This window comes from Dendrobates tinctorius, unplaced genomic scaffold (assembly GCF_039654945.1).
Source record: "Dendrobates tinctorius isolate UK_male_01 unplaced genomic scaffold, ASM3965494v1 ptg000093l, whole genome shotgun sequence".
Classification (NCBI taxonomy): domain Eukaryota; kingdom Metazoa; phylum Chordata; class Amphibia; order Anura; family Dendrobatidae; genus Dendrobates; species Dendrobates tinctorius.
Genome location: NW_027361761.1, coordinates 22,336,493 through 22,362,651, shown reverse-complemented (window position 1 = coordinate 22,362,651; position 26,159 = coordinate 22,336,493). Strand labels below are relative to the sequence as shown.

At 44.4% G+C, this 26,159-nt stretch overlaps 1 protein-coding gene across 3 annotated transcripts in view; it reads left to right on the top strand.

The window, feature by feature from the left end:
• RCAN2 (regulator of calcineurin 2) overlaps positions 1-26,159 on the top strand; it is a 109,691-nt gene that overhangs the window by 21,286 nt on the left and 62,246 nt on the right. For all 3 annotated transcript variants that reach the window (XM_073586547.1, XM_073586548.1, XM_073586549.1), the window contains exon 2: positions 9,913-10,139. In XM_073586547.1, the coding sequence (XP_073442648.1) occupies positions 9,915-10,139 (225 nt within the window). In that variant the 5' untranslated portion in view covers positions 9,913-9,914. The remainder of the gene's footprint in view (positions 1-9,912; positions 10,140-26,159) is intronic.

Here is a 26,159-nt window from a genome sequence, read left to right as displayed (position 1 = left end):
CAGACCCCAAAGGAATAGTTAGCCCCCAAACATGTATTGTCGGTGAGACAAGATGAAAACACAAACGCAGGCAGAAAGATAGACTGAGCAAACGATGGGGCCCACACTGACTGGGCATGACAGGAAATGAAAGACACTGTCTGCAGTCATGCAAAAAACCCTGCAAAAAGTCCAACATGTCTAATGCATAAAAAAACACTGAAGTCGCACAACTTCGCCCCCACTATATCAGCACGCTGGTATATTCTGAAAGCAAAGCAAAAAGAGACCAATATAACAGGGGACAAAACAAACTGGCACAAGCAGTAACATATGGGCGGTGATTCAGCACAGCCCCAGCCGGAGCTGGCTGACCCGCACAAAGCTGAGATTGTTAGGCGTCGGATTCCTGCAGCGGCACAACAGGAATCCAGAGCCTCACATGCTGCTCTGCAGCAAGCCATTCCTGAGGCTAAGTCCCTCTGCCTCTCCACTGAGCATGCTCACGAGACGATCTCCCATTGGAGGTCGGGAGTCATGTACTCAGGTCCTTTTCCAGATCTGATTGGTCCTTCTTTGAGATCTGGAAGGTCCCGGCAGCGCACGGCTATAAAAGGCCCGCATGGCCACTCGTCCATGCGCTGGTATAGACTCTTCTTGCTAGATGTGTGAATGGTGATGGATGTATGACTCTGGTGGCTGACTTATTAAGATTCCCCTCCCTCTGATATTACGCATGTGGATAGGGAACTAGGGAAAGAGTCAGCGCCAGTCAGTAGCAAGCCATAGGCCACTGTGCACACCGCACCTCTACACTAGCGTCTGATTGTGTCACGTCTCACGGCACTATCGTATAGCGGCTGTGTTTGCCGCCACGCTGCAGTCAGCAGCACCAGCATCCGCGGTAGTGACACCGCACGCACGGTAGGTCTAGACGGACACCGACCTCAGCCTTGGACCCGTGACCTGTGACCAGATACCGAGCGTGCAATTTCGCTGAGACCTGTGAATCTAACAGGCTCGACGTTTATTTTTATGGGCTCACATCTTTTGGCCAAATTTTGTGCTAAGTATCTCATATGTTTTTTCTAGATTACAAGCCATTATGCTATTCGTATTTCACATATTTGATATGCCTTGATGCAATTGAGTGCAACCATTTCCTTATTTGATATGTAAGCTGTTTTTTGGTATGCACCTATTCAGACTAGTTCTAGATGTGCTGTCAGTTTTTTCTGTCATTTTTATGTTTATGTTACAGCACCTCTGTGAGCTAACAGAGTCTGCTCAGCGGACATCGGGTGGCGTTTAATCCGTGCGCGTTATACCGCCATATAGCGCGTCTGCCATTATTCAGCAGCAGTGTTAACACCTTCTGCACGGTGGACCCCGAGCGGCGAACGCACATAAGCATTTATTTAGTGCGTTCCGCCGTTCCTAACAGAGATAGACAAAACCAGATCAAATGCAAACAGAATAGCAAATGAACCACTTAGCTGAACCATGCAGGGAAACAGCACAAGACATCAGACCTCAGAAGGAACATGAAGAAAATCACCAGCAGGGATAGAGGGAGTCAGCTGTCTTAAATCCCAATCAGAAACCCCAGATCTCCAATCGTCTTCCTCATTATCAGGTGGCAAGCCTCTGTCAATCAGATCAGCTCCACTACCTCCAGTAACCACCAGAGGGAGCCCAGAAAGAGAACTCGCAACCCCTCTGTCAATCTGACCAGCTCCACTACCTTCAGTAAAGCCAGAGAGAATTCACAACACACAACCAACATTCATAAATGACCAAAACATCAGCCATAAAGCATTGGTAACATCACGAAACAATCACTGACCTCAGGGAGACCAGTCAAAGAAAACACTGCGGCAGCCGGCAAAGGTGCTCAATCACAGTGAAATCCTAGGTGCATTGCTCCCTAGGAAATACGAATATGCAAATAAAGTCCGAGGAGCCTCATTTAAGAGCCTCAAACACGGGACTAGCCAGATCTTCCTCCAGGGAAGGTTCCAGCCAAGGAATGGCTCCTTTCGGAAACCACCATTACCACCATATTAAGTGGCCCTTTAAGTCAATATCCAGCTCTTTACGAGTTTACAGATATGACAAGGGAAACCAAAAGCGGGGGCACCACAATCAAATGATAATAGTGGGATCCAACCCAGGCCTATACTGAGAAGCTATATAAGACACAGAAAAAAGGAATAGGCCATACAAGAGGGGATCACCACAAGCAAGGAATTAACGTTTAAGAAGAAGTTCTCACCTCTTCCTCTCTCTGACCACAACCTACTTACATTCTCTTCCCTCTCCTCCTCAGGTCCACAATCCCCACCTCAATAACTCGCACACCCTCGCAGAAATCTTCAACACCTCGATCTACATTCACTGTCTGAATCCTTCCTCCCTCTTACAGACATTTGTTCCCTACACAATGCGGATGCTGCTGCCACTCTATATAACACCACAATAGCTGTAGCTTTGGAATCAGTTGCCCCTCTCAAACATACCAAAACTCGCAAAATCAACAGACAGCCCTGGCACACCAGTCTGACCAAAGAACTGAGGCGGACTTCCAGGGCTGCTGAGCGGAGATGGAAAAAATCCCACTCCAATGAGGACTTCATCACATTCAAATAGTCCCTCACTACTTTCAAGGCCACACTCGCTGCAGCAAAACAAACCTACTTCTCATCTCTCAAATCCTCCCTGTCTCACAACCCTAAACAGTTATTCAACACCTTCAATTCTCTTCTCTGCCCCCCAGCACCTCCTCCCTCTCCACTCATGTCAGCCGAAGACTTTGCCTCATTTTTCAAGGAGAAGATTGATAACATCAGAGACAGTTTTGGTCAACAACCCCCAGTGCCCTTCCTCCTACCTGCCCTGCCCTCATCCCCCAAAACCAACTTCTCCACCATTACAGAAGATCAACTCTCCACTCTACTCTCAAGATCACATCTCACTACCTGTGCACTTGACCCAATCCCATCCCACTTCATCCCAAACCTCACCACAGTCTTGATCCCAACCCTAACCCATCTCTTCAACCTATCACTAACAACTGGTGTTTTCCCCTCAAGCTTTAAACATGCCTCAATCACACCTATCCTCAAAAAGCCCTCACTTGACCCATCCTCTGTATCTAGCTATCGCCCTATATCACTTCTCCTCTATGCCTCAAAACTACTGGAACAACACGTCCATCTTGAACTATCCTCCCACCTCTCTTCTTGCTCCCTCTTTGAACCCCTTGCAATCCGGCTTCCGGCCACACCACTCCACTGAAACTGCCCTAAGGTCACCAATGACCTACTAGCCGCCAAGGCCAAGTGACACTACTCTGTCCTCCTCCTCCTGGACCTGTCCTCTGCCTTTGACACAGTGGACCATTCCCTATTACTACAGACCCTCTCATCTCTTGGTATCACAGACTTGGTCTTGGATTGCATCATACCTAGCAGACCGGACATTCAGCGTCTCCCATTCACACACCACCTCCTCACCGCTCCCCCTATCCGTCGGAGTCCCGCAAGGTTCAGTCCAAGGACCCCTGCTCTTCTCCGTTTACACCTTCGGCCTCGGACAGCTCATAGAATCTCATGGCTTTCAGTATCATCTCTATGCTGATGACACACAGATCTACATCTCTGGACCAGATATCACCTCCCTACTAAACAGAATCCCTCAATGTCTGCTATTTCATCCTTCTTCTCCGCTAGATTTCTAAAACTTAATATGGACAAAACAGAATCATCTTTCGCCCATCTCACGTGACCCCCCCAACAGACCTATCCATTAAAGTAAATGGCTGCCCACTCTCTACAGTCCCACAAGCTCGCTGCCTCGGGGTTATCCTTGACACTGATCTCTCCTTCAAACCACATATCCAAGCCCTTTCCGCTTCCTGCCGACTTCAACTCAAAAATATTTCAAGGATCCGTACATTCCTCAACCAAGAATCTGCAAAAATCCTAGTCCATGCCCTCATCATCTCCCGCCTTGACTACTGCAACCTCCTGCTCTGTGGCCTCCCCTCTAACACTCTCGCACCCCTCCAATCTATTCTTAACTCTGCTGCCCAACTAATCCACCTGTCCCCCCGCTATTCCCCGGCCTCTCCCCTCTGTCAATCCCTGCACTAGCTCCCCATTACCCAAAGACTCCAGTTCAAAACCCTAACCATGACATACAAAGCCATCCACAACCTGAGTCCTCCATACATCTGTGACCTAGTCTCCCGGTACTTACCTGCACGAAACCTCCGATCCTCACAAGTTCTCCTTCTGTACTCCCCTCTTATCTCCTCTTCCCACAATCGCATACAAGATTTCTCCCACGCATCCCCTCTACTCTGGAACTCTCTACCACAACATATCAGACTCTCGCCTACCATGGAAACCTTCAAAAAGAACTTGAAGACCTACCTCTTCCAACAAGCCTACAACTTGCAGTAACCACCGATCCACCAAACTGCTGCACGACCAGCTCTACCCTCGCCTACTGTATCCTCACCCATCCCGTTGTAGATTGTGAGCCCTCGCGGGCAGGGTCCTCTCTCATCCTGTACCAGTCGTGACTTGTATTGTTTAAGATTACTGTACTTGTATGTATTATGTATACTCCTCCTCACATGTAAAGCGCCATGGAATAAATGGCGCTATAATAATAAATAATAATAATTGGACATGTATAAGCTGACACAACATTTAAAAACATTAAAAAGTCACATATGTGACATGACAACAACAATCGTAGGCTCATAATAAAGCCCACAACCTATGGCAACACTCCAGATTGGTTATGAAAAATTATGATCTTATAAGCAGCATACCAAATAGTAAGTGAAATTGTAAAAAGCGCCCCCAAGGGATGTAGACATAGATATATTATATTGCACTTTTTGAACCTAACAAGGAAGAAAGAAAATCAGTGCCACAAAGATGGCCACATAGTCCAGAAGGCATAGATAATACAAATTTGAATAAAGACCAAAAGGAAAAGTGGTCACCACAGACATCAATGCTTGACAATAGAAAATACCTGTAGGTTCAGAAAGGAGTACGTATATAGAATCAAACCCTAGGGCAATAGTATGGGCACACATGCATTAGAGATGTAGGCTGAGAAAACCACCCATGTGTTATAACATGGAGTGGTAATGACAGCGAGACCCATGTGGAGTGGAGCCAAAAAGGAAGGATGCCCGATGCGTGTCGCCACCCGCAGTGGCTTCATCAGGGGTAATGAATGCAGTTTATTCATGTCCTTATATATGCATGATAATTGAGCAAAAAGCGCACAGCTGCGCCACTTACGAGGCTAGCGTGGAGGTAGCTAACATCGGAGGGGGCGTGTGCTGGTGCCAAGACAGAGCAGAGTATACTGCGCATGCGCTATCAATCGAATGTCCGGAAGCGCGTCATAGCGCAAGATTACCATGCTCATTCAACATCAATCCCGTTGACACCTGGCACCTTTTTAGGGCCTGGTATCATATTGGGGATGTCTTGATTTTCTTTTTTGTATTGACGTTCACCCTTTTGGGTATTAGGTGCTGCCCTCTTGTATGGCCTATTCCTTTTTTCTGTGTCTTAGATATGACAAGGGAAATACAAAGGCCAGGTATCCATCCACAGACAGCTGTTTCAGGATGTTGCCCCTCATCAGTGTGGAGTAGGATTCTGGCTAGGTGGGAGCAATGCCTAGTAGACCAACATCACGAAACAATCACTGACCTCAGGGAGACCAGTCAAAAACACTGCGGCAGATGGCAAAGGCGCTCAATCACAGTGAAATCCTAGGTGCATTGCTACCTAGGAAATACGAATATGCAAATAAAGTCTGTGGAGCCTCATTTAAGAGTCTCAAACACGGGTCTACTAGGCATTGCTACCACCTAGCCAGAATCCTACTCCACACTGATGAGGGGCAACACCCCGAAACAGCTGTCTGTGGATGGATACCTGGCCTTGGTATTTCCCTTGTCATATCTGTAAACTCGTAAAGAACTGGGTATTGACTTAAAGAGCCACTTAATATGGTGGTAATGGTGGTTTCCGAAAGGAGCCACTCCTTGGCTGGGTCCTTCCCTGGAGGAAGATCTGGCTAGTCCCGTGTTTGAGACTCTTAAATGAGGCTCCACGGACTTTATTTGCATAGAGAATTGGTACTGAGATGTGGTCTGTGGTCCCCACCTGCAGAACCACTCCTTTATTGAGGGTGTCTTGATAATTGCCAATAATTTCCATCTGTTGTCTATTCCATTTGCACAACAGCATGTGAAATTGATTGTCAATCAGTGTTGCTTCCTAAGTGGACAGTTTGATTACACAGAAGTTTGATCCACTTGGAGTTATATTCTGTTGTTTAAGTGTTCCCTTTATTTTTTTGAGCAGTGTATATGAGTTTCACTTTTTGTATTGAATAACTGAAATAAATTAACTTTTTGATGATATTCTAATTTTGTGAGAAGCTCTTGTAACAAAAATAAAAAAGAAGCTTGAGAAGTTATGATCAATATTTGGAGGGTTCTGGGTGGCCTTGAGTGGTGTCAGAAAGGTAAGTAGCATGCAGAAGTGCAGTAGCCTAGGTCATGCAGGCTAGGTGGAATAATTACGTAGGTCAAGAAGATGAAAGCCAAGCTGGAGAAGTAGTCATGAAGGTCAAGAAGGGAATGCTTTTGAGGAAGATATTGACTAGGACACACAGGAACTTTTGTTTTGGATGCTGACTTGGGCATAAGAAATTTCTTGGAAGGTATGGGGCCAGGTGGAGAAGCAGTTGGGTAGAAGAATTAAAGCTTGAGGAGAAACTGCTGGAAACACAGGACATCACGGGATGCTGTAATTTGAAATATAAGAGATGAGGAACAGCAAACTCGGGACATGAAGGTGGCAGGCTTGGTGGCAAAGCTAGTTCATGAAGGTGAGTGGTTTGAGGAAATGCGTAGACATTGTTGGGTTGGCCATGAATGTAAAGACTCTCATACACAATAGATAAAAGGTTGACAATTTGGGCGGGATCCACTGACCATATGATGTGTATGGAGTCCTCACAACTCTCCCCGATAGGGGAGGTAAGTTGCTGCCAGAGTTGGTAACAGGTTTTTCCAGATGGGAACCTTTAGCTGAGTTGATTTGAGTGCACAGCGGTATGTGAGCAGATGGGTGAGATAGTTGGCTGACAGCTTTCTCACGTCTATGGTCCTCTTCAGAATCCCATGATGTCCTTCAGGAGGTTACATAGCCTGGGATAAACATCAAGGGTTATTCTCAAAATTAGTTTTACCCATTTGCCAGAAATAGCGAAGCGCAGTACTCTGCTTTCTCTGGCAGTCCCATAGACAATAAATGGAGCAGAGGTTGAGCATATGCACTTCTGGATGGGTGTATGGAGCCCAGAGCTTGGGATCTCTGAGGATTTCAATGGGTGAAACCCCAGCGGTCAGCCTGTTATCCCCTATTTTATAGATGGGGAACCTGCTGGGGGTTCTGCTGGGATCCTTAGAGATCCCAAGCCTGTAGCTCTGCAGTCCCATCCAGAATGGAGCAAAAGTGCTCATCTCCAACCTCCGCTCCATTTATTATCTATGGCACTGCTAGAGAAAGCAGAGTCCTGCGCTCAGCTACAGTATTTCTGGCATATGGTTAAAACCTGTTATTTTGAAAATAACCCAGTTGGATTCAAAGCAATTGTGCACATAGATATCAAGACCATGTCTGAAAAAGACAAGAATGTAAAAGGATATTTACAAAATTAGAAGATTTTTATTTCCAAAAAGGGTTCCAATCCCAGTCGGTGTTACCACTTGTGTTGTTATTCACCATGACCCAGTCAATGAAATACTGACCAAAAACTCTATCCAAAGCTATGGGCTGGTGATTATTAATAAAAAAAAAAAAAAAAATAAGAACCTGGTGGCAAATGTGATTATTATAGGTTTTGTAAAAAATAATAAATAATGTAAAAAAATAAAATTAAAGTAATATGATAAATAATACAAAATGTGATAAATAAAAAGGGAAACAATAATAACAAATAATTGGATAAATAGGAAAATTAATCATATAAAAAATAATAGTGATAATATGATAATAGTAGTAATTTTATAAATAGTAAAATTAAAATAAAAAATAATATAAATAGTAAAAATAATAATATAAAAAATAATAGTAATATGATATAGTAAAATAATAGTAATAATTTGATAAATAGTAAAATGTATAGAAAAAATAATGGCAATAATATGATAAATAGTAAAATAAATATAAAAAAGAATAATATAAATAGTAAAATATAAAAAAAAAGTAATAAAATATGATTAATATTATAATAAATAATAATAAAAAATAATAAATGATATATAATAAAAGGCCGAACAGAAATGATTTGCTGCCAGATTAGACAAGAGGTTTCCAAATATATCATACAGAGAGCAATTACTCATCGTTCCTTTTGCCTCTCATGATTTCCACCCGTGATAATTACTGTCCCCATATCCCTGGTCATTAGCTGTATTGTCAGTGCCAGTCCACAGATACGGGCAGCCGTGAGCTGGCGTTGTGCGGGGGGGGGGGAGGCTTTCAGGCGGCTCATTTGGGTGTCAGGTTTATCTGGGTAGTGACTGTTTCTTTGCTAACAAAACACGGCTTAGTCACCTAATACCTCCAGGAATTCGTACCGCGGCGCTCTGGTATTTTAATAAGGTTAAAACTTTTTCGTTAAAATGAAACCCTATTCATCAGAGCGTGGTTGCTGCACGGTGTGGATACGGATTATTTCCCAGGATTAGTACAGTTCTGGAGGCTTTTATGGGGCTCCCGCGCGTCGAGGTGGAGGAGAAAGGGCTTGTTTTATTTCTTTTTGGGCGTTTTTTTTTTTTACTACGACTTATTCATAGCGTTAAGAAAAGTTTTTCAACTTTTCACTATAGTTTGTCCCCAATTCATCATTTGCATTTTCTTTTCTCTTATATTTGTTGCCATTTTTTTCTGTTCCAAAGCTCAAAAATTCTCCAAATATGGATTTTTTTTCTTGTCTTTTACCTTTTTGGTGCCTTTTTAGAATAAAAAGATTCCTGATCCTTTAAACTTCTGCGTGCTAGTCTTCAACTATGCACAAATGAAATTGGACAACTTTTGGCGCAATTGTGCAAACATTTTGAAAAGTCACAATTGATGAATCAGGCTAAAATTATAAAAAGAAAAAGAAAAAAAAGGAAAGTAGAAGAAAAAGGAGCAAATTACATAATGAATAAGGTGCAAATATAATAATTCACTATTAGAATATCATAACCATTTTTACTCCAGAAAAAAAAGCACAAAGATGATGATGAATCGGAACTTTTTGTGTTTCGGTTCCTTGATTTTTTTGCACCTTTTTCGGTCTCTTTTTTGTTTTCCTGCACATTTGCTGACTTCAGAAGTAGTTAACTGAGAATCGGTCAGTGAGCTCATTCTGCCTAGAGATTTTAGAACTCTTCTATTCCCTTTTTTTTAGGAAGATTTATAAGCTGATCGGCTCCAAAATAACTCCTAAACAGAATTCAGTATTTATATAGAATTGGAGTTCTAAACTCTCAAACTCTCAGAACAAGCTCACTGGCGGATTATTAGTTACCTCTTTTGGACATCTGGTAATAGACTGTGCAACAAAGTGTTTATAGGAGGTAAATGGTTCAAAATGAATAATAAAAAATTTTGTTAGTCAAAAATATAGTAAAAAAAAATTGCTCCAAAGTCCAAACGTGTCCATAGAAAGTAATATATAATATAATGTATAGCACAGGAAGGGGTAGGAAGTGACGACTACCTTTGGGCACGATGGCTGGAGCTTTTGACGGACAGGACAGGCATATTTTTGCAACCTGTAGAGTTCGGCGTGACCTTGACTATTCTGACTTCTGCCGTTTTTCCTTCCCAGGGATGAGGGAAGACCCATACTTTGCTGGGATGAGGGACCCCAGTTATTTTGCCTTTGTTGTCGGGGGTGGAGAGTTCCTCTTGCTCTATCCAATACACAGAATCAAGGACTTATCTGGATATCTGACTGAAGAAGACTTTCAAGGCATCACCGACTTCAACGACCTTCCACATTCTCTGTTTGCATGCAATGTCCACCAATCTGTGTTCGAAGATGGAGCCAGCAAGGTAGGATATTGGTTCTGATCCCAGGACGGGTTGGTAGATGAATGGGGTATCACCCCTCGCCGCAACCCACCCCTATCCCTACACCTTAGATTGCAAGCTTTCAGTCATTCCCCTCTTCTCATGATACTTGAAATTTGGCAAATTGGTTAATCAATTCATCTGATCAATCGTGAAGAGGCGATACTTGAATTGTCAAAAAAAAAAAAAAGTGGTCGACAGTTGGGTTTGGCAACTCCTGTTATTGAACAGCGGAGCAATGGATGTTTAGAACACATCTGTCTCAATTTGCATGCATAATAAGGCAAACCCCTTGAAGAAGCTATTGGTGAAACACAGCATAAATCTAATAAAGACTGTCTCGTTAATACTTTTTCCCTTGCAAAAGACTTGCAACGTCATTAGTAGCTCATTGCGCATGCGCTGCCCCTTCTGACGAAACCCTGGCAATGACGGCCCCTGCGCAGGGCTGACAGGTCCTGCATTTTTCCCCACTTTTCCCAGCTGCAGGTTCCATCTCTAATTTTCAGTTCTTTCTGAGCTAGTGGGGAAGAGACTCGCTGCTGTGATATCTCATATACGCAACAGACATACATGAGGAATTCCTGCTCTCTTGTACCTATGGAGTGCAAAGCTAGCAAAATGGAGGACATTATACAGCAATACTGAGTGGTATAGATGTGAATCCAGCTCTAGGATGTGCTAACTAGAATCCGCGCAATAGATTTCTCTGCTTCTCACTCTGCTCCTTTCTTCTTCTGCCTCCTCTCCATAGATTTAAATAGGTAGCTGTAATCTGATCTGTCTTATTCAAGCTGTTTTAACCCCTCCCCAACCTTTGACGCCACATAAGAGTCATGAAAAGTCGTGCCAATACGACCCATGACGCCTATGTGGCGTCATGAATTGATTGCCCCCCTGCGGGTCGGGTGCCGGGGTCACTGAAAGGTCACCCGACCCGCACACAGAGGACCCTTCATAGTTAACTCCAGGGGGCGTGGCTTAGCCCCCACGTGCCTACGATCGCTCTGATTGGCAGTTTCACTTTTAACAGCCAATCAGAGTGATTGTAATATTTCACCAATGAAATTTGGTGAAATATTACAATCCAGCCATGGCCGATGCTGCAATAGCACCTGCCTTGGCTGGAGACACCGATCAGACCCCCCCACCGACTGACGGCGCTGATCTGCTGCCGCCACCGACTGACGGCACCGATCAGCAGCCGCCGTCATAATCTGCCCCCCCTCCGCTCCCCCACCTTCCGATCCTTTCACCCTCCACGGTGCCTCCGACGTCCCTCTGGCCGTCCCAGTGTCCCGCCGTCTCAGACTATGGGCGCCGCCATCTTGGAAAATGGGCGCAAGCAGAGTGCGCCCACTCGAACCTGCAACGCTGCAGATTCATTCATTTTGATCACTGTTATAAACTCTCACAGTGATCAAAATAAAAAAAAAAGTAAATCACTGGCCCCCCCTTATCACCCCCATATGTAGAGACAAATAATAAAGAAAATATTTTTATTTTTCCATTAGGGTTAGGGCTAGGGTTAGAATTAGAGTTAGGGTTGGGATTAGGGTTAGGGTTAGAAATAGGGGTAGGGTTAGAATTAGGGTTAGGGTTGGAATTAGGGTTAGGGTTACGATTGGGATTAGGGTTAGGGTTGGAATTAGGGTTGGAATTAGGGTTAGGGTTAAGATTAGGGTTAGGGGTGGGTTGGGGTTGGGATTAAGGTTAGTCTTGTGGTTAGGGTTAGAGTTGGGATTAGGGTTAGGGGTGTGTTGGGGTTAGGGTTGTGGTTAGGGTTATGATTAGGGTTGTGGTTAGGGTTAGGGGTGTGTTGGGGTTAGGGTTGGAGATAGAATTGAGGAGTTTCCACTGCTTAGGCACATCACGGGGTCTCCAACGTCACATGGCGCCACCATTTATTCCAGCCAATTTTGCATTCAAAAAGTCAAACCGCGCTCCTCCCTCCATTCCGAGCCCCGACGTGTGCCCAAACAGTGGTTTACCCTCACATATGGGGTATCAGCGTACTCAGGTAAAATTGCACAACAACTTGGGGGTCTTATTTCTGCTGTTACCCTTTGAAAAATAAAAAATTGGGGGCTAAAAAAATTATTTTTGTGGAAATATTTTTTGTTTTCACGGCTCTGCGTTATAAACTTCTGTGAAGCACTTGGTGGTTCAAAGTGCTCACCACACATCTAGATAAGTTCCTTGGGTGGTCTAATTTCCAAAATGGGGTCACTTGTGGGAGGTTTCTACTGTTTAGGCACATCAGGGGCTCTGCAAACGTAACATGACGCCCACAGACCATTCCATCAAAGTCTGCAGTCCAAAACGTCTCTACTTCCCTTCCGAGCCCCGACGTGTGCTCATACAGTGGTCCCCCCCCACATATGGGGTACCAGCGTATTCAGGACAAACTGGACAACAACTTTTGTGGTCTAATTTATCCTGTTACCATTGTGAAAATAAAAAATAGCGGGCTAAAAAATTATTTTTTGAGGAATAAAATTTTTTTTTTATTTTCACGGCTCTGCGTTATAAACTTCTGTGAAGCATCTGGGGGTTCAAAGTGATCACTATACATCTAGGTAAGTTTCTTAGGTGGTCTAGTTTCCAAAATGGGGTCATTTGTGGGGGAGCTCCAATGTTTAGGCACACAGCAGCTCTCCAAACACGACATGGTGTTCGCGAACGATTGGAGCTAATTTTCTATTCAAAAAGTCAAATGACGCTCCTTCCCTTCTGAGCCCTGCCGTGCACCCATACAGTGGTTCCCCCCCACATATGGAGTACCAGCGTACTCAGGACAAACTGGACAACAACTTTTGTGGTCCAATTTATCCTGTTACCCTTGGGAAAATAAAAAATAACGGGCTAAAAAATAATTTTTGAGGAAAAATTAGTTTTTTTCATGGCTCTGCATTATAAACTTCTGTGAAGCACTTAGGGGTTCAAAGTGCTCACCACACATCTAGATAAGTTCCTTGGGGGGCCTAGTTTCCAAAATGGGGTCACTTGTAGGGGGTTTCTACTGTTTAGGCACATCAGGGTCTCTGAAAACGCAACATGATGCCCCAGAACATTCCATCAAAGTCTGCATTCCAAAATGGCGCTCCTTCCCTTCTGAGCTCTCCCATGCTTCCAAACAGTGGTCCCCCCACATATGGGGTATCAGTGTACTCAGGACAAATTGCACAACAACTTTGGTGGTCCAATTTCGCCTGTTAGCCTTGTGAAAATAAAAAATAGCGGGCTAAAAAAATCATTTTTGAGGAAAAAAAATGATTTTTTCTTTTCACTGCTCTGCGTTATAAACTTCTGTGAAGCACTTTTGGGGTTTGAAAGTGCGCACCACACATCTAGATAAGTTCCTTCAGGGGTCTAGTTTCCAAAATGGGGTCACTTGTGGGGGAGCTCCAATGTTTAGGTACACAGGGGCTCTCCAAACGCGACATGGTGTCCGCTAACGATTGGAGCTAATTTTTCATTCAAAAAGTCAAATGGCGCTGCTTCCCTTCTGGGCCCTGCCGTGGGCCCAAACAGTGGTTTATGACCACATATGAGGTATCGGTGTACTCAGGAGAAATTGCCCAACAAATTTTAGGATCTATTTTATCCTGTTGCCCATATGAAAATGAAAAAATTGATGCTAAAAGAAAATTTTTGTGAAAAAAAAAGTACTTTTTTTTTTTTTTTACGGATCAATTTGTGAAGCACCTGGGGGTTCAAAGTACTCAATATGCATCTAGATAAGTTCCTAGGAGGGTCTAGTTTCCAAAATGGGGTCACTTGTGTAGGATATCCAATCTTCAGGCACACAGGGACTCTCCAAACGCGACATGGCAACCGCTAAATATTCCAGCATATTTTTCATTCAAAATGTCAAATGGCGCTCCTTCCCTTCTGAGCCCTGCCGTGCACCCAAACAGTGGTTTATGACTACATATGAGGTATCGGTGTACTCAAGAGAAATTGCAACAAATTTTAGGATCCATTTTATCCTGTTGCCCATGTGAAAATGAAAAAATTGATGCTAAAAGAAAATTTTTGTTGGAAAAATTAAAATGTCCATTTTTTCCTTCCACGTTGCTTTAGTTCCTGTGAAGCACTTGAAGGGTTAATAATCTTCTTGAATGTAGTTTTGAGTAGGCTGAGGGGAGCAGTTTTTTAGAATGGTGTCACTTTTGGGTATTTTCTGCCATATAGGCCACTCAAAGTGACTTCAAATGTGAGGTGGTCCCTAAAATAATGGTTTTGTAAATTTTGTTGTAAAAATGAGAAATCGCTGGTCAACTTTTAACCCTTAGAACTTCCTAACAAACTGTAATGCTGATGTAAAGTAGACATGTTGGAAATGTTATTTATTAACTATTTGGTGTCACATAACTCTCTGGTTTAACAGAATAAAAATTCAGAATTTGAAAATTGCGAAATTTTTGCCAAATTTCCGTTTTTTTTCACAAATAAACGCAAGAATTATCGACCTAAATTTAACACTAACATGAAGCCCAATATGTCACAAAAAACAATCTCAGAATCGCTAGGATGCGTTGAAGCATTCCTGAGTTATTACCTCATAAAGGGACACTGGTCAGAATTGCAAACAATGGCCAAGTCATAAAGGTCAAAATAGGCTGGGTCATGAAGGGGTTAAGGCAGAAGTGAGGGGAAGATGTGTCACTCAAGTGGAGAAAGATGCAGATTTATTAAAAAGTATCTTATATTCGTTTCTAGTATTGATTTATGCAAAATTTGTTCAAAGCTCAGGTCCCATTTAATGGTTATGCCCAAAATTTTACATTTAATAGCTGTCATGATCCAGGACGGGGTTTCGCTTTGGTCCGTCCTGGTCAGCTAGAGGTTAATTGTTTCTGCCTCTCTCTGGCAGAGGGCAGCTATTTAATGCTCACTTGACCTAGGTCCGGTGTCAGTTATACTCCTGCCCTCGGCTGAGTTAGTTGACCTCGTGCGTACGTGTGCCTTGTGCCTGATATCTCGCTTGCTTGTTTGGTTTTGATCCGGTTCTGTCCCTGTTACGAGTTCTGCCTGTCCCTCTTGTACTGCGCTACCCTCTCTGTGTATGACCCTCTGCCTGTGACTTGACTATTCTTTGCTCGCCCCTCTGGTACCACACAGCCCTCTCCGTGTACGAACCCTCGCTTGTCTGACCTGCGTTTTCCTCTCCTCTTCTACAGTTTCCCTGCAGTAGGTACATTACACCATCTGCAGCAGTAGGACGCTAAGCCCCGCCCCTGCAGTCACATGATCTAGGTCCTGGGACTCCTTACTATTTTCAGCGCCGCAGGTCCTGTCTGCTTGATCCATCACTACAGTATTGGACCCCGCGCTCTCCCATAGTGTGGGTAAGTCACCCTGCTCTGCGTGGCAGTTTGCCGACGCCGACTGGGTCCTGACATTAGAGTCCTGACAATAGCTATCCATGGGATAGGGGATAACTTGCAAGTTGGTGGTCTTTGACCACCGATGGTGAGAACGGGGCTCTGAAATGCCCTGACAGATACGGTCTACAGTCATTCTCTATGGGACTGGCGGAGATGGCAGATTACCGGGGTTCGCAGGTCCATAGAGAATGAATGAGCGTTTCGCCAGCTCTGCATTCCCAGGGGACATTTTGAAGACCCTTTCTTTGCGATTAGTGCTGTTCACACTGGACGCATCTCTGCTGCATTTTCCGAACCAGTGTTTTGTTATTGAGATATCGTGGAATCCTGTTCATAGGATGCAGAGAATACCCTCAGCGTAAATTGACCAGTGCTACAGATTTGACATCCGCGACTTACAAAATTATTCCTGCCTAAATCGGGGTGAAGTTAGCGGTGCACCCCCAGTGCAAATCGTAGCGGTATCTGTACAATTTAGTGCTCTAAATTCAGCTGCTGATGTGTCCTGTGTGAATAATGCCCTAAATAAAAAGTCAAACAGTGCCAAAGTTTTGCCCGCTTGAATCACAATATAAGACATATGTGTGGATTTACTAAATGGTGCTAAGCCGGGCGGCTCCGGGTGGATCACGATTCAAGGATTAGCACTGGGTAGAATGACACCTCTTTTGGCGGTGCCTCCGAGGTGTATGGTTCCAGTTACCTCCGATAGATAACACGCACAAAGTGGTGACTGCAGGAGGTCATAGCCTTGTTTTAAAGGGGTTCTCCATTTTTGACCATTCCTACTTTTTCGAAGGATCCACTGTCAATAAAATGATCACAAAGTGACCTATGGGGAGATCTAGCAGATCGTGTCTGTGCTGAAACCCCATTCTTCCAGCTTGGTCCAGATGGACATGTGACCGCTACAGCCAATCAAGAGTTCCTGGTTACCCTAGTGATTGGCTGCAGCGGTCACATGCCTGTCCGAACCTAGTAAGGATTACAGAGACGGCGAAGATCCTGGCTACTTCAGAACAGGAATTCAGGGGGCAGCAGAAAAATGAGCTAAAGAAGGCTTCAGGCCATCATTTACCATAAGGCGATGGAGGATTATATATTATCTGTGAATGATGGGGAAATGTAGTACTACAAGATTCCAATTTAATAACGGGGAATCCTGAAGAGGACCTGTCACTTGCCCTAAATATGTATTATTTTTTCCTGATGTAAATGTTGCTGTTCTCCTGAATTCATTGGTGTTTCTTTTATCCCTGCGCCTCTATGTTCCTGCCATATGAGCCTCCTCTTCCCTGTTCACAAATCTAGTCTTGTTATCTAAGTGGGTGTGGTTCTCGATTAGAGTTTTATTAATGACCACGCCCAGAGACTAGATTTTTACTTCGAGAATAGGGGGGCCATATTTCAGAAACAAAAGAAAAAGAACTCCTGATTTAGGAATTTACATCAGGTAATAAAAACACAAATTTATGTCAAGGAAAAGATCCTCATAGAATCTGTAAGAAGGTCAAAAGGGGACTGCTTTTGGTTTTATTTTGTTCCCATTACTGCCATTTTTTTAAAGAGTCTATCACATCTTTTTATTTAGTTTTAATTTTGATGGTCTTTACAAGCGGGTGTGACTCAAAACGGTACTGATGCAGAGGAGCCTAAATACACGCCCCTAAGGAACACTGTAAGTCACGCCCCCTTTGTAAAGACCATATAAAATAAAACTATATCTCTGTAGCTGAATGGAGGATTTAAAAAAGTAAAAAAAAAAACTACTAAAAGCGGAAAACTCAGAGCAGCAGCAGGAATAAAGTAAGAGTAGTGACTGGCCACTTTTTTCCTGGTGATTTAAGTTGGGATCCCACCTTTAGGATTTTCTTATACCCTAATGGAGCATATTAACAGTATAGCCTCACTGTCATGCCAATTCCTCTGGAGGGGGAGCAAGTCTTTTCATCAGATCACTGCCTAGTACAGGGGTGCCCAGAGTGAAAAAACCCTCCAGTGTGATGTCTGTTTTCTAGTAGTTTTTGGACAACCCTGAGTTGGCAGCTTAGTTAGGAAAGGCACGAGGTGCTAGTTGTGAACCCTCTACAGTGGATTCCCTGCACTGATATAGTATTGCGGTGAGAGGATACTTAATTCTCTGAATGTGCGTCATTAATTCACCGACAATAAGCGCAGGATTTGAAAACCTGATTGATTTAGAAAGTTGCATAACTTTTCATTGTGGCACTATAAGGCTTCATTTGCATAGAAATGGCTCCTGATGGGCGGTCACCTGGATGCAAGATCTGTGAAAGATGTGCCCATAGGGTAATGGAAGTGGTTGCTAAGTATGCTTATTTTTTCTACTTTGATTTGGGGAGGGGTAAGGCTTTCTCACCCTCAACTGCAAGGTAGGATTCATTCACATTAGATGCAATGGGGCTTTCTTTTGTTTTGTTTATTTTTTTTATCGCCATCTTCATCTCTGTTGTCATTCCTAGCCAAATATCACAATTTATTGAAAACAGAATTAATAATCTTGCAATTTTTGTAGCACTGTCCACCGACCCTTTTTTTTTTTTAGCTTGATACTAAGAAGCAGTTTTCAGCAGGCTCCTTATCAGCAGAGTCAGGATTAGATCACAGTCATGTCTTCAGTATTTGGTCAGTATTTTATATCAATGATAAGTGTAAGCTATAACCTGGAGTGTGTGAAAAATGCAGAAGTGGTGACATGTTTCTGCTACACATTTCCTCTGATTGTTCCTCTCCTGATTTTGGTTTACAAATACTGACTAAATACTGAACTTGTGAATGTGTCCTAAAAGTGAAAGTTAACACCTCTATATACAGTAGATAACACAGGATCCACCATTTACAATAGGTGATGTTACAACTCACCTCCTCCTCTTGTACAATGACTGATAACACCTCTATATACAGTAGATAACACAGGATCCACCATTTACAATAGGTGATGTTACAACTCACCTCCTCCTCTTGTACAATGACTGATAACACCTCTATATACAGTAGATAACACAGGATCCACCATTTACAATAGGTGATGTCACAGCTCACCTCCTCCCCTCCTGAACAATGACTGATAACACCTCTATATACCGTAAATAACACAGGATCCAATAGGTCGTGTCACAGCTCACCTCCTCCTCCTGGACAATAATAATAAATCTTTATCTATATAGTGCCAACATATTCCGCAGCGCTTTACAGTTTAACAGTTTCAAAACTCAAGTCATAAGTAAAAACGTTAACAATAATTAAAGTAAAATAAGACGACCCTGCTGGTGAGAGCTTACAATCTACAATGAGGTGAGGGAGATACAAAGTACAGGTGTGTATTTACAATGGTGTATTTACAATGATGGTCCAGCCATCTTGAGGGAGTGAGGGATAGATGGAGATAGTGAATGGGCTAAAACTGTGCAAATTGTGGATAGTCATAATTTCTTGGGGTAGAGCATTCCAGGGTATTGGCGCAGCGCGGGAGAAATCTTGGAGTGGGAGGTGCGGATTAGTGCAGAGGTAAGTCGAGAGTCGTTTGCAGAGCGCAGCGGTCGGTTAGGCCGATAGAAATGAGGCAGGAGATGTAGGAGTGTACAGCACTGTGGAGAGCTTTGTGGGTGAGAACAAGTACTTTGAATTGGACCCTATAATGAATGGGCAGTGTAATGACTGGTGAAGAGCGTCCGAGTACCGATTAGCCAGATGGATAACCCTGGCTGCTGCATTAAGAATGGACTGGAGAGGGGAAAGTCGAGTAACGGCGAGGCCAATTAATAGAGCGTTGCAGTAGTCCAGAGTGGATCAGGGCGACAGTGAGGGTTTTTGTTGTTTCCATGGTGAGAAAAGGGCGGATTCTAGAGATGTTCTTTTGGTGTAAGCGGCTAGAGTGGACAAGAGATTGTATATGGGATGTGAAGGAGAGGTTGGTGTCAAACATAACACCCAGACAGCATGCCTGCTGCCGGGGTGTTATTATGGTGACACCCACGGAGAGGGAAATGTCAGATTTAGGGAGGTTAGTAGATGGCGGGAGCAGAAGAAGTTCAGTTTTGGAGAGGTTGAGTTTCAGATAGAGAGTGGACATGATATTTGAGACTGCGGACAGACAATCACTTTCGTTCTGTAGTACAGAGGGGGTAAGGTCGGGGAATGACGTGTATAGTTGTGTGTCATCAGCATAAAGATGGTACTGAAAGCCAAATCTGCTGATGGTCTGTCCAATTGGGGCCGTGTAGAGAGAGAAGAGAAGGGGGCCAAGGACTGAGCCCTGAGGTACCCCGACAGTGAGAGGAAGAGGAGATGTAGTGGAGCCAGCGAACAAAACACTGAAGGAGTGGTCAGAAAGATAGGAAGAGCACCAGGAAAGAGCAGTGTCCTTAGTGCCTAGTGACTGGAGCCTAGAGAGTAGGAGACGGTGGTCAACAGTGTTGAAAGCTGCAGATAGGTCAAGAAGAATGAGCAGAGAGTGGTCACCGTTACATTTTGCTGTCAGAAGGTCGTTGGTCACTTTGATGAGTGCAGTTTCTGTCAAATGTAGTGGATGGAAGCCAGACAGTGAAGGATCTAGGAGGGATTGAGTGGAGAGGTCACGGGTAAGGCGGGAGTAGACTAGGTGCTCCAAAAGTTTAAGGATGAAGGGGAGATTGGAGACTGGTCTGTAGCTGTTTGTGCAGGATGGGTCAAGAGCGGGTTTCTTTAGTAATGGAGTAACGATAGAGTGTTTGAAGGAGGATGGGAAAATGCCCGAGGAGAGGGAGAGATTAAAGAATGTGGTTAGGTGAGTTGTGACGACTGGAGAGAGAGACTGGAGGAGATGTGAGGGAGTGGGGTCAGTAGTGTATGTAGTCGGACGAGAAGAAGAGAGGAGTCTGGAGACTTCTTCTGTGATGGGATCAAATGTGGAAAGTGAGCCGGGGAAATGCAGGGAGGGATGGGAGTCACAGCACTTGGTGGTTGGGAACGGATTTCCTGACGGATATTATCTATTTTCTCTATAAAGTGGGAGGCCAGGTCATCCACACAACAGATAACACCTCTATATACAGTAGATAACACAGGATCCACCATTCACAATAGGTGATATCACAGCTGACCCTGTTCTCCCTCTCTTTTCATTGACCTTTGCACATGTACATTAGATTATTTAATATAAAAGATAGGGTCAGGGTCTGACCATTGTAGCTATGTACATGTTGTTGTTTCCTTAAACATCAGGAAGTTAGAGTTTCAATATGGGAAAAAACTGCTAAAAAAATACACATAACACAAAAATCTGATTGAAGCAATAGGTCATATACTGATGACCTTTTTGGTGTGGCTTTTATGGATCAGACACCTACCGATGGTCGCTAGGATTGAGATCTGGGGAGTTTGGAGACAAGTCATCCTCTTGAACCATCGCTCACATTCCCCACACCATGGCAGGAGTTCCATATTTCCTCGTCATTCCCATTTGCTTGTGCATTAACCCCCCCCCCCGGGGTCTTCCAAGGTCGTCAGCTTGAGATGAACGAATCAATTTGCGAGGATTTGATAAAAAATTATTCTGCATACGAGGAAGTGGTAATCTTTTTTATCTCTCCTTTTCCTCGGCCTTCCCCATTCTTCTCCTGCCACTGCCGCTCCTTCGATCGGCTCCTCCATTCTTGTGGAGTGCAGCAATGCCGTGATCTGTGATCTGCATCTTCTCAGTATGTTGAGAGTTGTAGTTTCAAGAGAAAAACACAACTCCCATCAGATTACTGACTACGGCATAGACTGCAGTGTAAGTGACGATGGTGGGGTAAAGAGATCCGTTTTCTAAGCCATGCTGGGAGTTGTGGTTCCCCTACATTTAGCTTTTCCTCTACTGTTGAAGCAGAATATCCAATTCCCCGGCGATCTGCAGTTTAGATAATGTACAAGTGGGTCATTCTGCAATTGATTAATGTGCAGCAGGATTATGTCTCGGGAGGAGCGCGGCCTGCTCTCCGGGACCGTTTGTGGCTTTTTTGTACATTTCTCTTGACATCTTAGGCTTTTGCCTTCAGTTATTTTCAGGCATCTGAATGTAAACCAGACCTAGAATATGCCACATTGTGTTAGTGAGTAACGGTTGAGGGAAGACGGGGGTCCGGGGAAACCAGCCGGGCTGAAAGGTATTTCATTCAGTGTAGTGTCCGTGCGCTCCCTCGGCGATCATCCAGGATTCTGTCGTCTCATCCTGGAGGTTACAGCATCGGTATTGTAGAGTTTACAGAGTAACCCCGCTCAGAAAACCATTCTGTACCAGTCGCTCCTGAAAGGAATTCCCCCATTGTTTGCTGCCTCACCCCGATAATAAAATTAGTAGCAATGAATGGAACAATTTTTGCCCCTTTATCCAGAAGAGAATTTGCGAGGTCAGATACTGATGTTGGGGAGAGGCCAAGCTCACAATATACACCGGGGGGGTCGAGAGGCCGGATGTTATACACTGGGGGGGGAACACTGGGAGGTCAAGGGTGCTGGATGTTATACACCGGGGGCGGGGCGCCAGATGTTATATACCAGAGCGAGGGGCAGGATGTTATACACTGGGGGAGAGGGGTCGGATGTTGTACGGTGGGGTGATCGGGCTGGATGTTATACACCAGGGGGGAGGTGGTGGATTTTATACACTGGGGGGAAAGGGGTCAAATGTTATACACTGCTGTAGAGGGGCCGGATGTCATACACCGGGGAAGAGGGGCCGCATGTTATACACTGGGGGGGAGGGAAACACTGGGAGGTCGAGGGTGCTGTATGTTATACACCGGGGGTGGGGTGCCAGATGTTATATACCAGAGCGAGGGGCAGGATGTTATACACTGGGGGAGAGGGGTCGGATGTTGTACGGGGGGGTGATCGGGCTGGATGTTATACACCAGGGGGGAGGTGCTGGATGTTATACACTGGGGGGAAAGGGGTCAGATGTTAAACACTGTGGTAGCGGGGCCGGATGTCATACACCGGGGGAGAGGGGCCGTATGTTATACAATGGGGAAGAGGGGCAGCATGTTATGCACTGGGGAAGAGGGGCCGCATGTTATACACTTTGGTGATGGTGCCGGATGTTATACACTGGGGGTGATGGGGCCACATGTTATACACTGGGGGTGATGGGGCCAGGTGTTATACACTGTGGTAGAGGGGCCGGGTGTCATACACCAGGGTGGAGGTGCTGGATGTTATACACTGGGGGGAAAGGGGCCAGATGTTATACACTGTGGTAGAGGGGCCGGATGTCAAACACCGGGGGTGATGGGGCTGGATGTTATACACTGGGGGTGATAGGGCCGGATGTTATGCACTGGGGTTGATGGGGCCGGTTGTTATACAACGGGGGAGAGGGACCGGATGTTATACATCGGGGGCAATGGGGCCGGATGTTGTACACCGGGGGCGATGGGGCCAGATGTTGTACACCGGGGTCGATGGGGCCAGATGTTGTACACTGGGGGAGAGGGGCCGGATATTATACATGAGGGGTTTTGGGGCTGGATATTTTCCACCAGGGCGATAGTCCGGATGAAATACACCAGGGAGCCAATGTTATACAGTAAATGAGAAACAAAAATCTTTTCACCGTGCCTGCGCGGTGATCGCATCTTTCTTCACGATACTAATAAGGTTTCCTTTTGCCATGTCTCTTCCGCTTTTCCCTGAATATGCATTTGATACACTCTTACTTTCTAAAACAGATTCAGGGGGCTTCACCTCGCCTGGGGGGGGAGACGGTCCTGGAAAGTTGACAAATATGGCTCCGAGGGATCATTCCAGGAAAGCAGGGCAGCCACCTGTACTGGCTGTGTCCATGTTTCCTCGAGCTCCGTTGTGTAGGCCCCACGTCCCTACAGCAATATGAGCCGTCACTATTTTTAGGACGATGAACACTTTTTCTTTGTTGTATTATTAGCGCTTGGCCCGAGGGTGGTGGAAAGTGACCTCAGTGCTGGTAAATGATGTCACCACCACCAGGTCCAGAATGTCCATCCTGGCTGCTCTCCTCTGATCAACCCCCTCTTCTCCTTATATAAGAGTCATCGCTGATGAATGCAGGGTTATCGGGGCATAGAAGTGGAGAGGTGATCCGGTAATTCGGAAAGTTCGACAATCTGGCACTTGTGTTCTGCACAGAACTGTAATTTCACATGGAATTTCGCTAGATCAGAAGCAGAAGATTGCAGTTTTCCTACATTTGTAGTAGTGGATTGTGTTAGCAATTTATTTTGGTTACCCTGTTTTCCTAAAGGTTCCTTATGCATCCCTTGATGACAAGCATCTTTAGTACTTAGTAGAGCCCCTCTGGCTGTTAAAACCTGCTGCAAATGTGATCTGACTGCGTTCCCGAGGAATCTTAGCCAATCCCTCATTGGCATAGTCACTTTGCCTTGTTTCCATGTAGATGGTATGTTTTCTTTGGCTGCAGTTATTCCATGAAGACGACTTCTGGCCAGACTTCTTCAATATGTAGTTGTAGCTGGGTACCGCTGGTTGCTGCCAGTTCTGAGTTGATGGCACTGCCGGACATCTTCCAATTTCAAAGGGAAGTAAGCATGATGTGTCTTTCAACTGCTGCACTAAGTTTTCTTGGCCAACCACTGCAAATAAGAGGGGTCTCAAACTCTGCTAGATATATGGGTCGCATATAGAAAAAATGTGAATTTTGGGGCCACATTTTTTTGAAAGACAAAGTGACATTTTTAGTGATACCATTTTTTTTCTATACACCTTTTTGAACTTTTTTGCGGTGTTTTAGTAATTTTTTAGAGATTTGATCGTTATGGATGTGGTGATAACAAATGTGCACTCATATTGTAGTTATGTCCCCATATCCAGGTCCCCATATTGTAGATATGTCCCCATCCAGGTCTCTATATTGTAGTTATGTCCCAGTCCAGGTCTCCATATTGTAGCTATGTCCCCATCCAGGTTCTCATATTATATTTATGTCCCCATATTGTAGTTATGTCCCCATCCAGGTCTCCATATTGTATAGATGTTCCCATCCGTGTCCTCATATCGTAGTTATGTCCTTGGGTTTTAGAGGAGGAAAATAGAAAAAAAAAATGAAGCAAAAAATGTGGTCAATTCTGTACTAACATCCCCTATCCTGGTATATCCAGGTGCTTCTCACAAAATTAGAATATCATCATAAAGTTAATTATTTTCAGTTCTTCAATCCAAAAAGTGAAACTCATACAGTGGGGAAAAAAAGTATTTAGTCAGTCAGCAATAGTGCAAGTTCCACCACTTAAAAAGATGAGAGGCGTCTGTAATTTACATCATAGGTAGACCTCAACTATGGGAGACAAACTGAGAAAAAAAAAAAACAGAAAGTCACATTGTCTGGTTTTTTTTATTTTATTTGCATATTATGGTGGAAAATAAGTATTTGGTCAGAAACAAGCAATCAAGATTTCTGGCTCTCACAGACCTGTAACTTCTTCTTTAAGAGTCTCCTCTTTCCTCCACTCATTACCTGTAGTAATGGCACCTGTTTAAACTTGTTATCAGTATAAAAAGACACCTGTGCACACCCTCAAACAGTCTGACTCCAAACTCCACTATGGTGAAGACCAAAGAGCTGTCAAAGGACACCAGAAACAAAATTGTAGCCCTGCACCAGGCTGGGAAGACTGAATCTGCAATAGCCAACCAGCTTGGAGTGAAGAAATCAACTGTGGGAGCAATAATTAGAAAATGGAAGACATACAAGACCACTGATAATCTCCCTCGATCTGGTGCTCCACGCAAAATCCCACCCCGTGGGGTCAGAATGATCACAAGAACGGTGAGCAAAAATCCCAGAACCACGCGGGGGAACCTAGTGAATGAACTGCAGAGAGCTGGGACCAATGTAACAAGGCCTACCATAAGTAACACACTACGCCACCATGGACTCAGATCCTGCAGTGCCAGACGTGTCCCACTGCTTAAGCCTGTACATGTCCGGGCCCGTCTGAAGTTTGCTAGAGAGCATTTGGATGATCCAGAGGAGTTTTGGGAGAATGTCCTATGGTCTGATGAAACCAAACTGGAACTGTTTGGTAGAAACACAACTTGTCGTGTTTGGAGGAAAAAGAATACTGAGTTGCATCCATCAAACACCATACCTACTGTAAAGCATGGTGGTGGAAACATCATGCTTTGGGGCTGTTTCTCTGCAAAGGGGCCAGGACGAATGATCCGGGTACATGAAAGAATGAATGGAGCCATGTATCGTGAGATTTTGAGTGCAAACCTCCTTCCATCAGCAAGGGCATTGAAGATGAAACGTGGCTGGGTCTTTCAACATGACAATGATCCAAAGCACACCGCCAGGGCAACGAAGGAGTGGCTTCGTAAGAAGCATTTCAAGGTCCTGGAGTGGCCTAGCCAGTCTCCAGATCTCAACCCTATAGAAAACCTTTGGAGGGAGTTGAAAGTCCGTGTTGCCAAGCGAAAAGCCAAAAACATCACTGCTCTAGAGGAGATCTGCATGGAGGAATGGGCCAACATACCAACAACAGTGTGTGGCAACCTTGTGAAGACTTACAGAAAACGGTTGACCTCTGTCATTGCCAACAAAGGATATATCACAAAGTATTGAGATGAAATT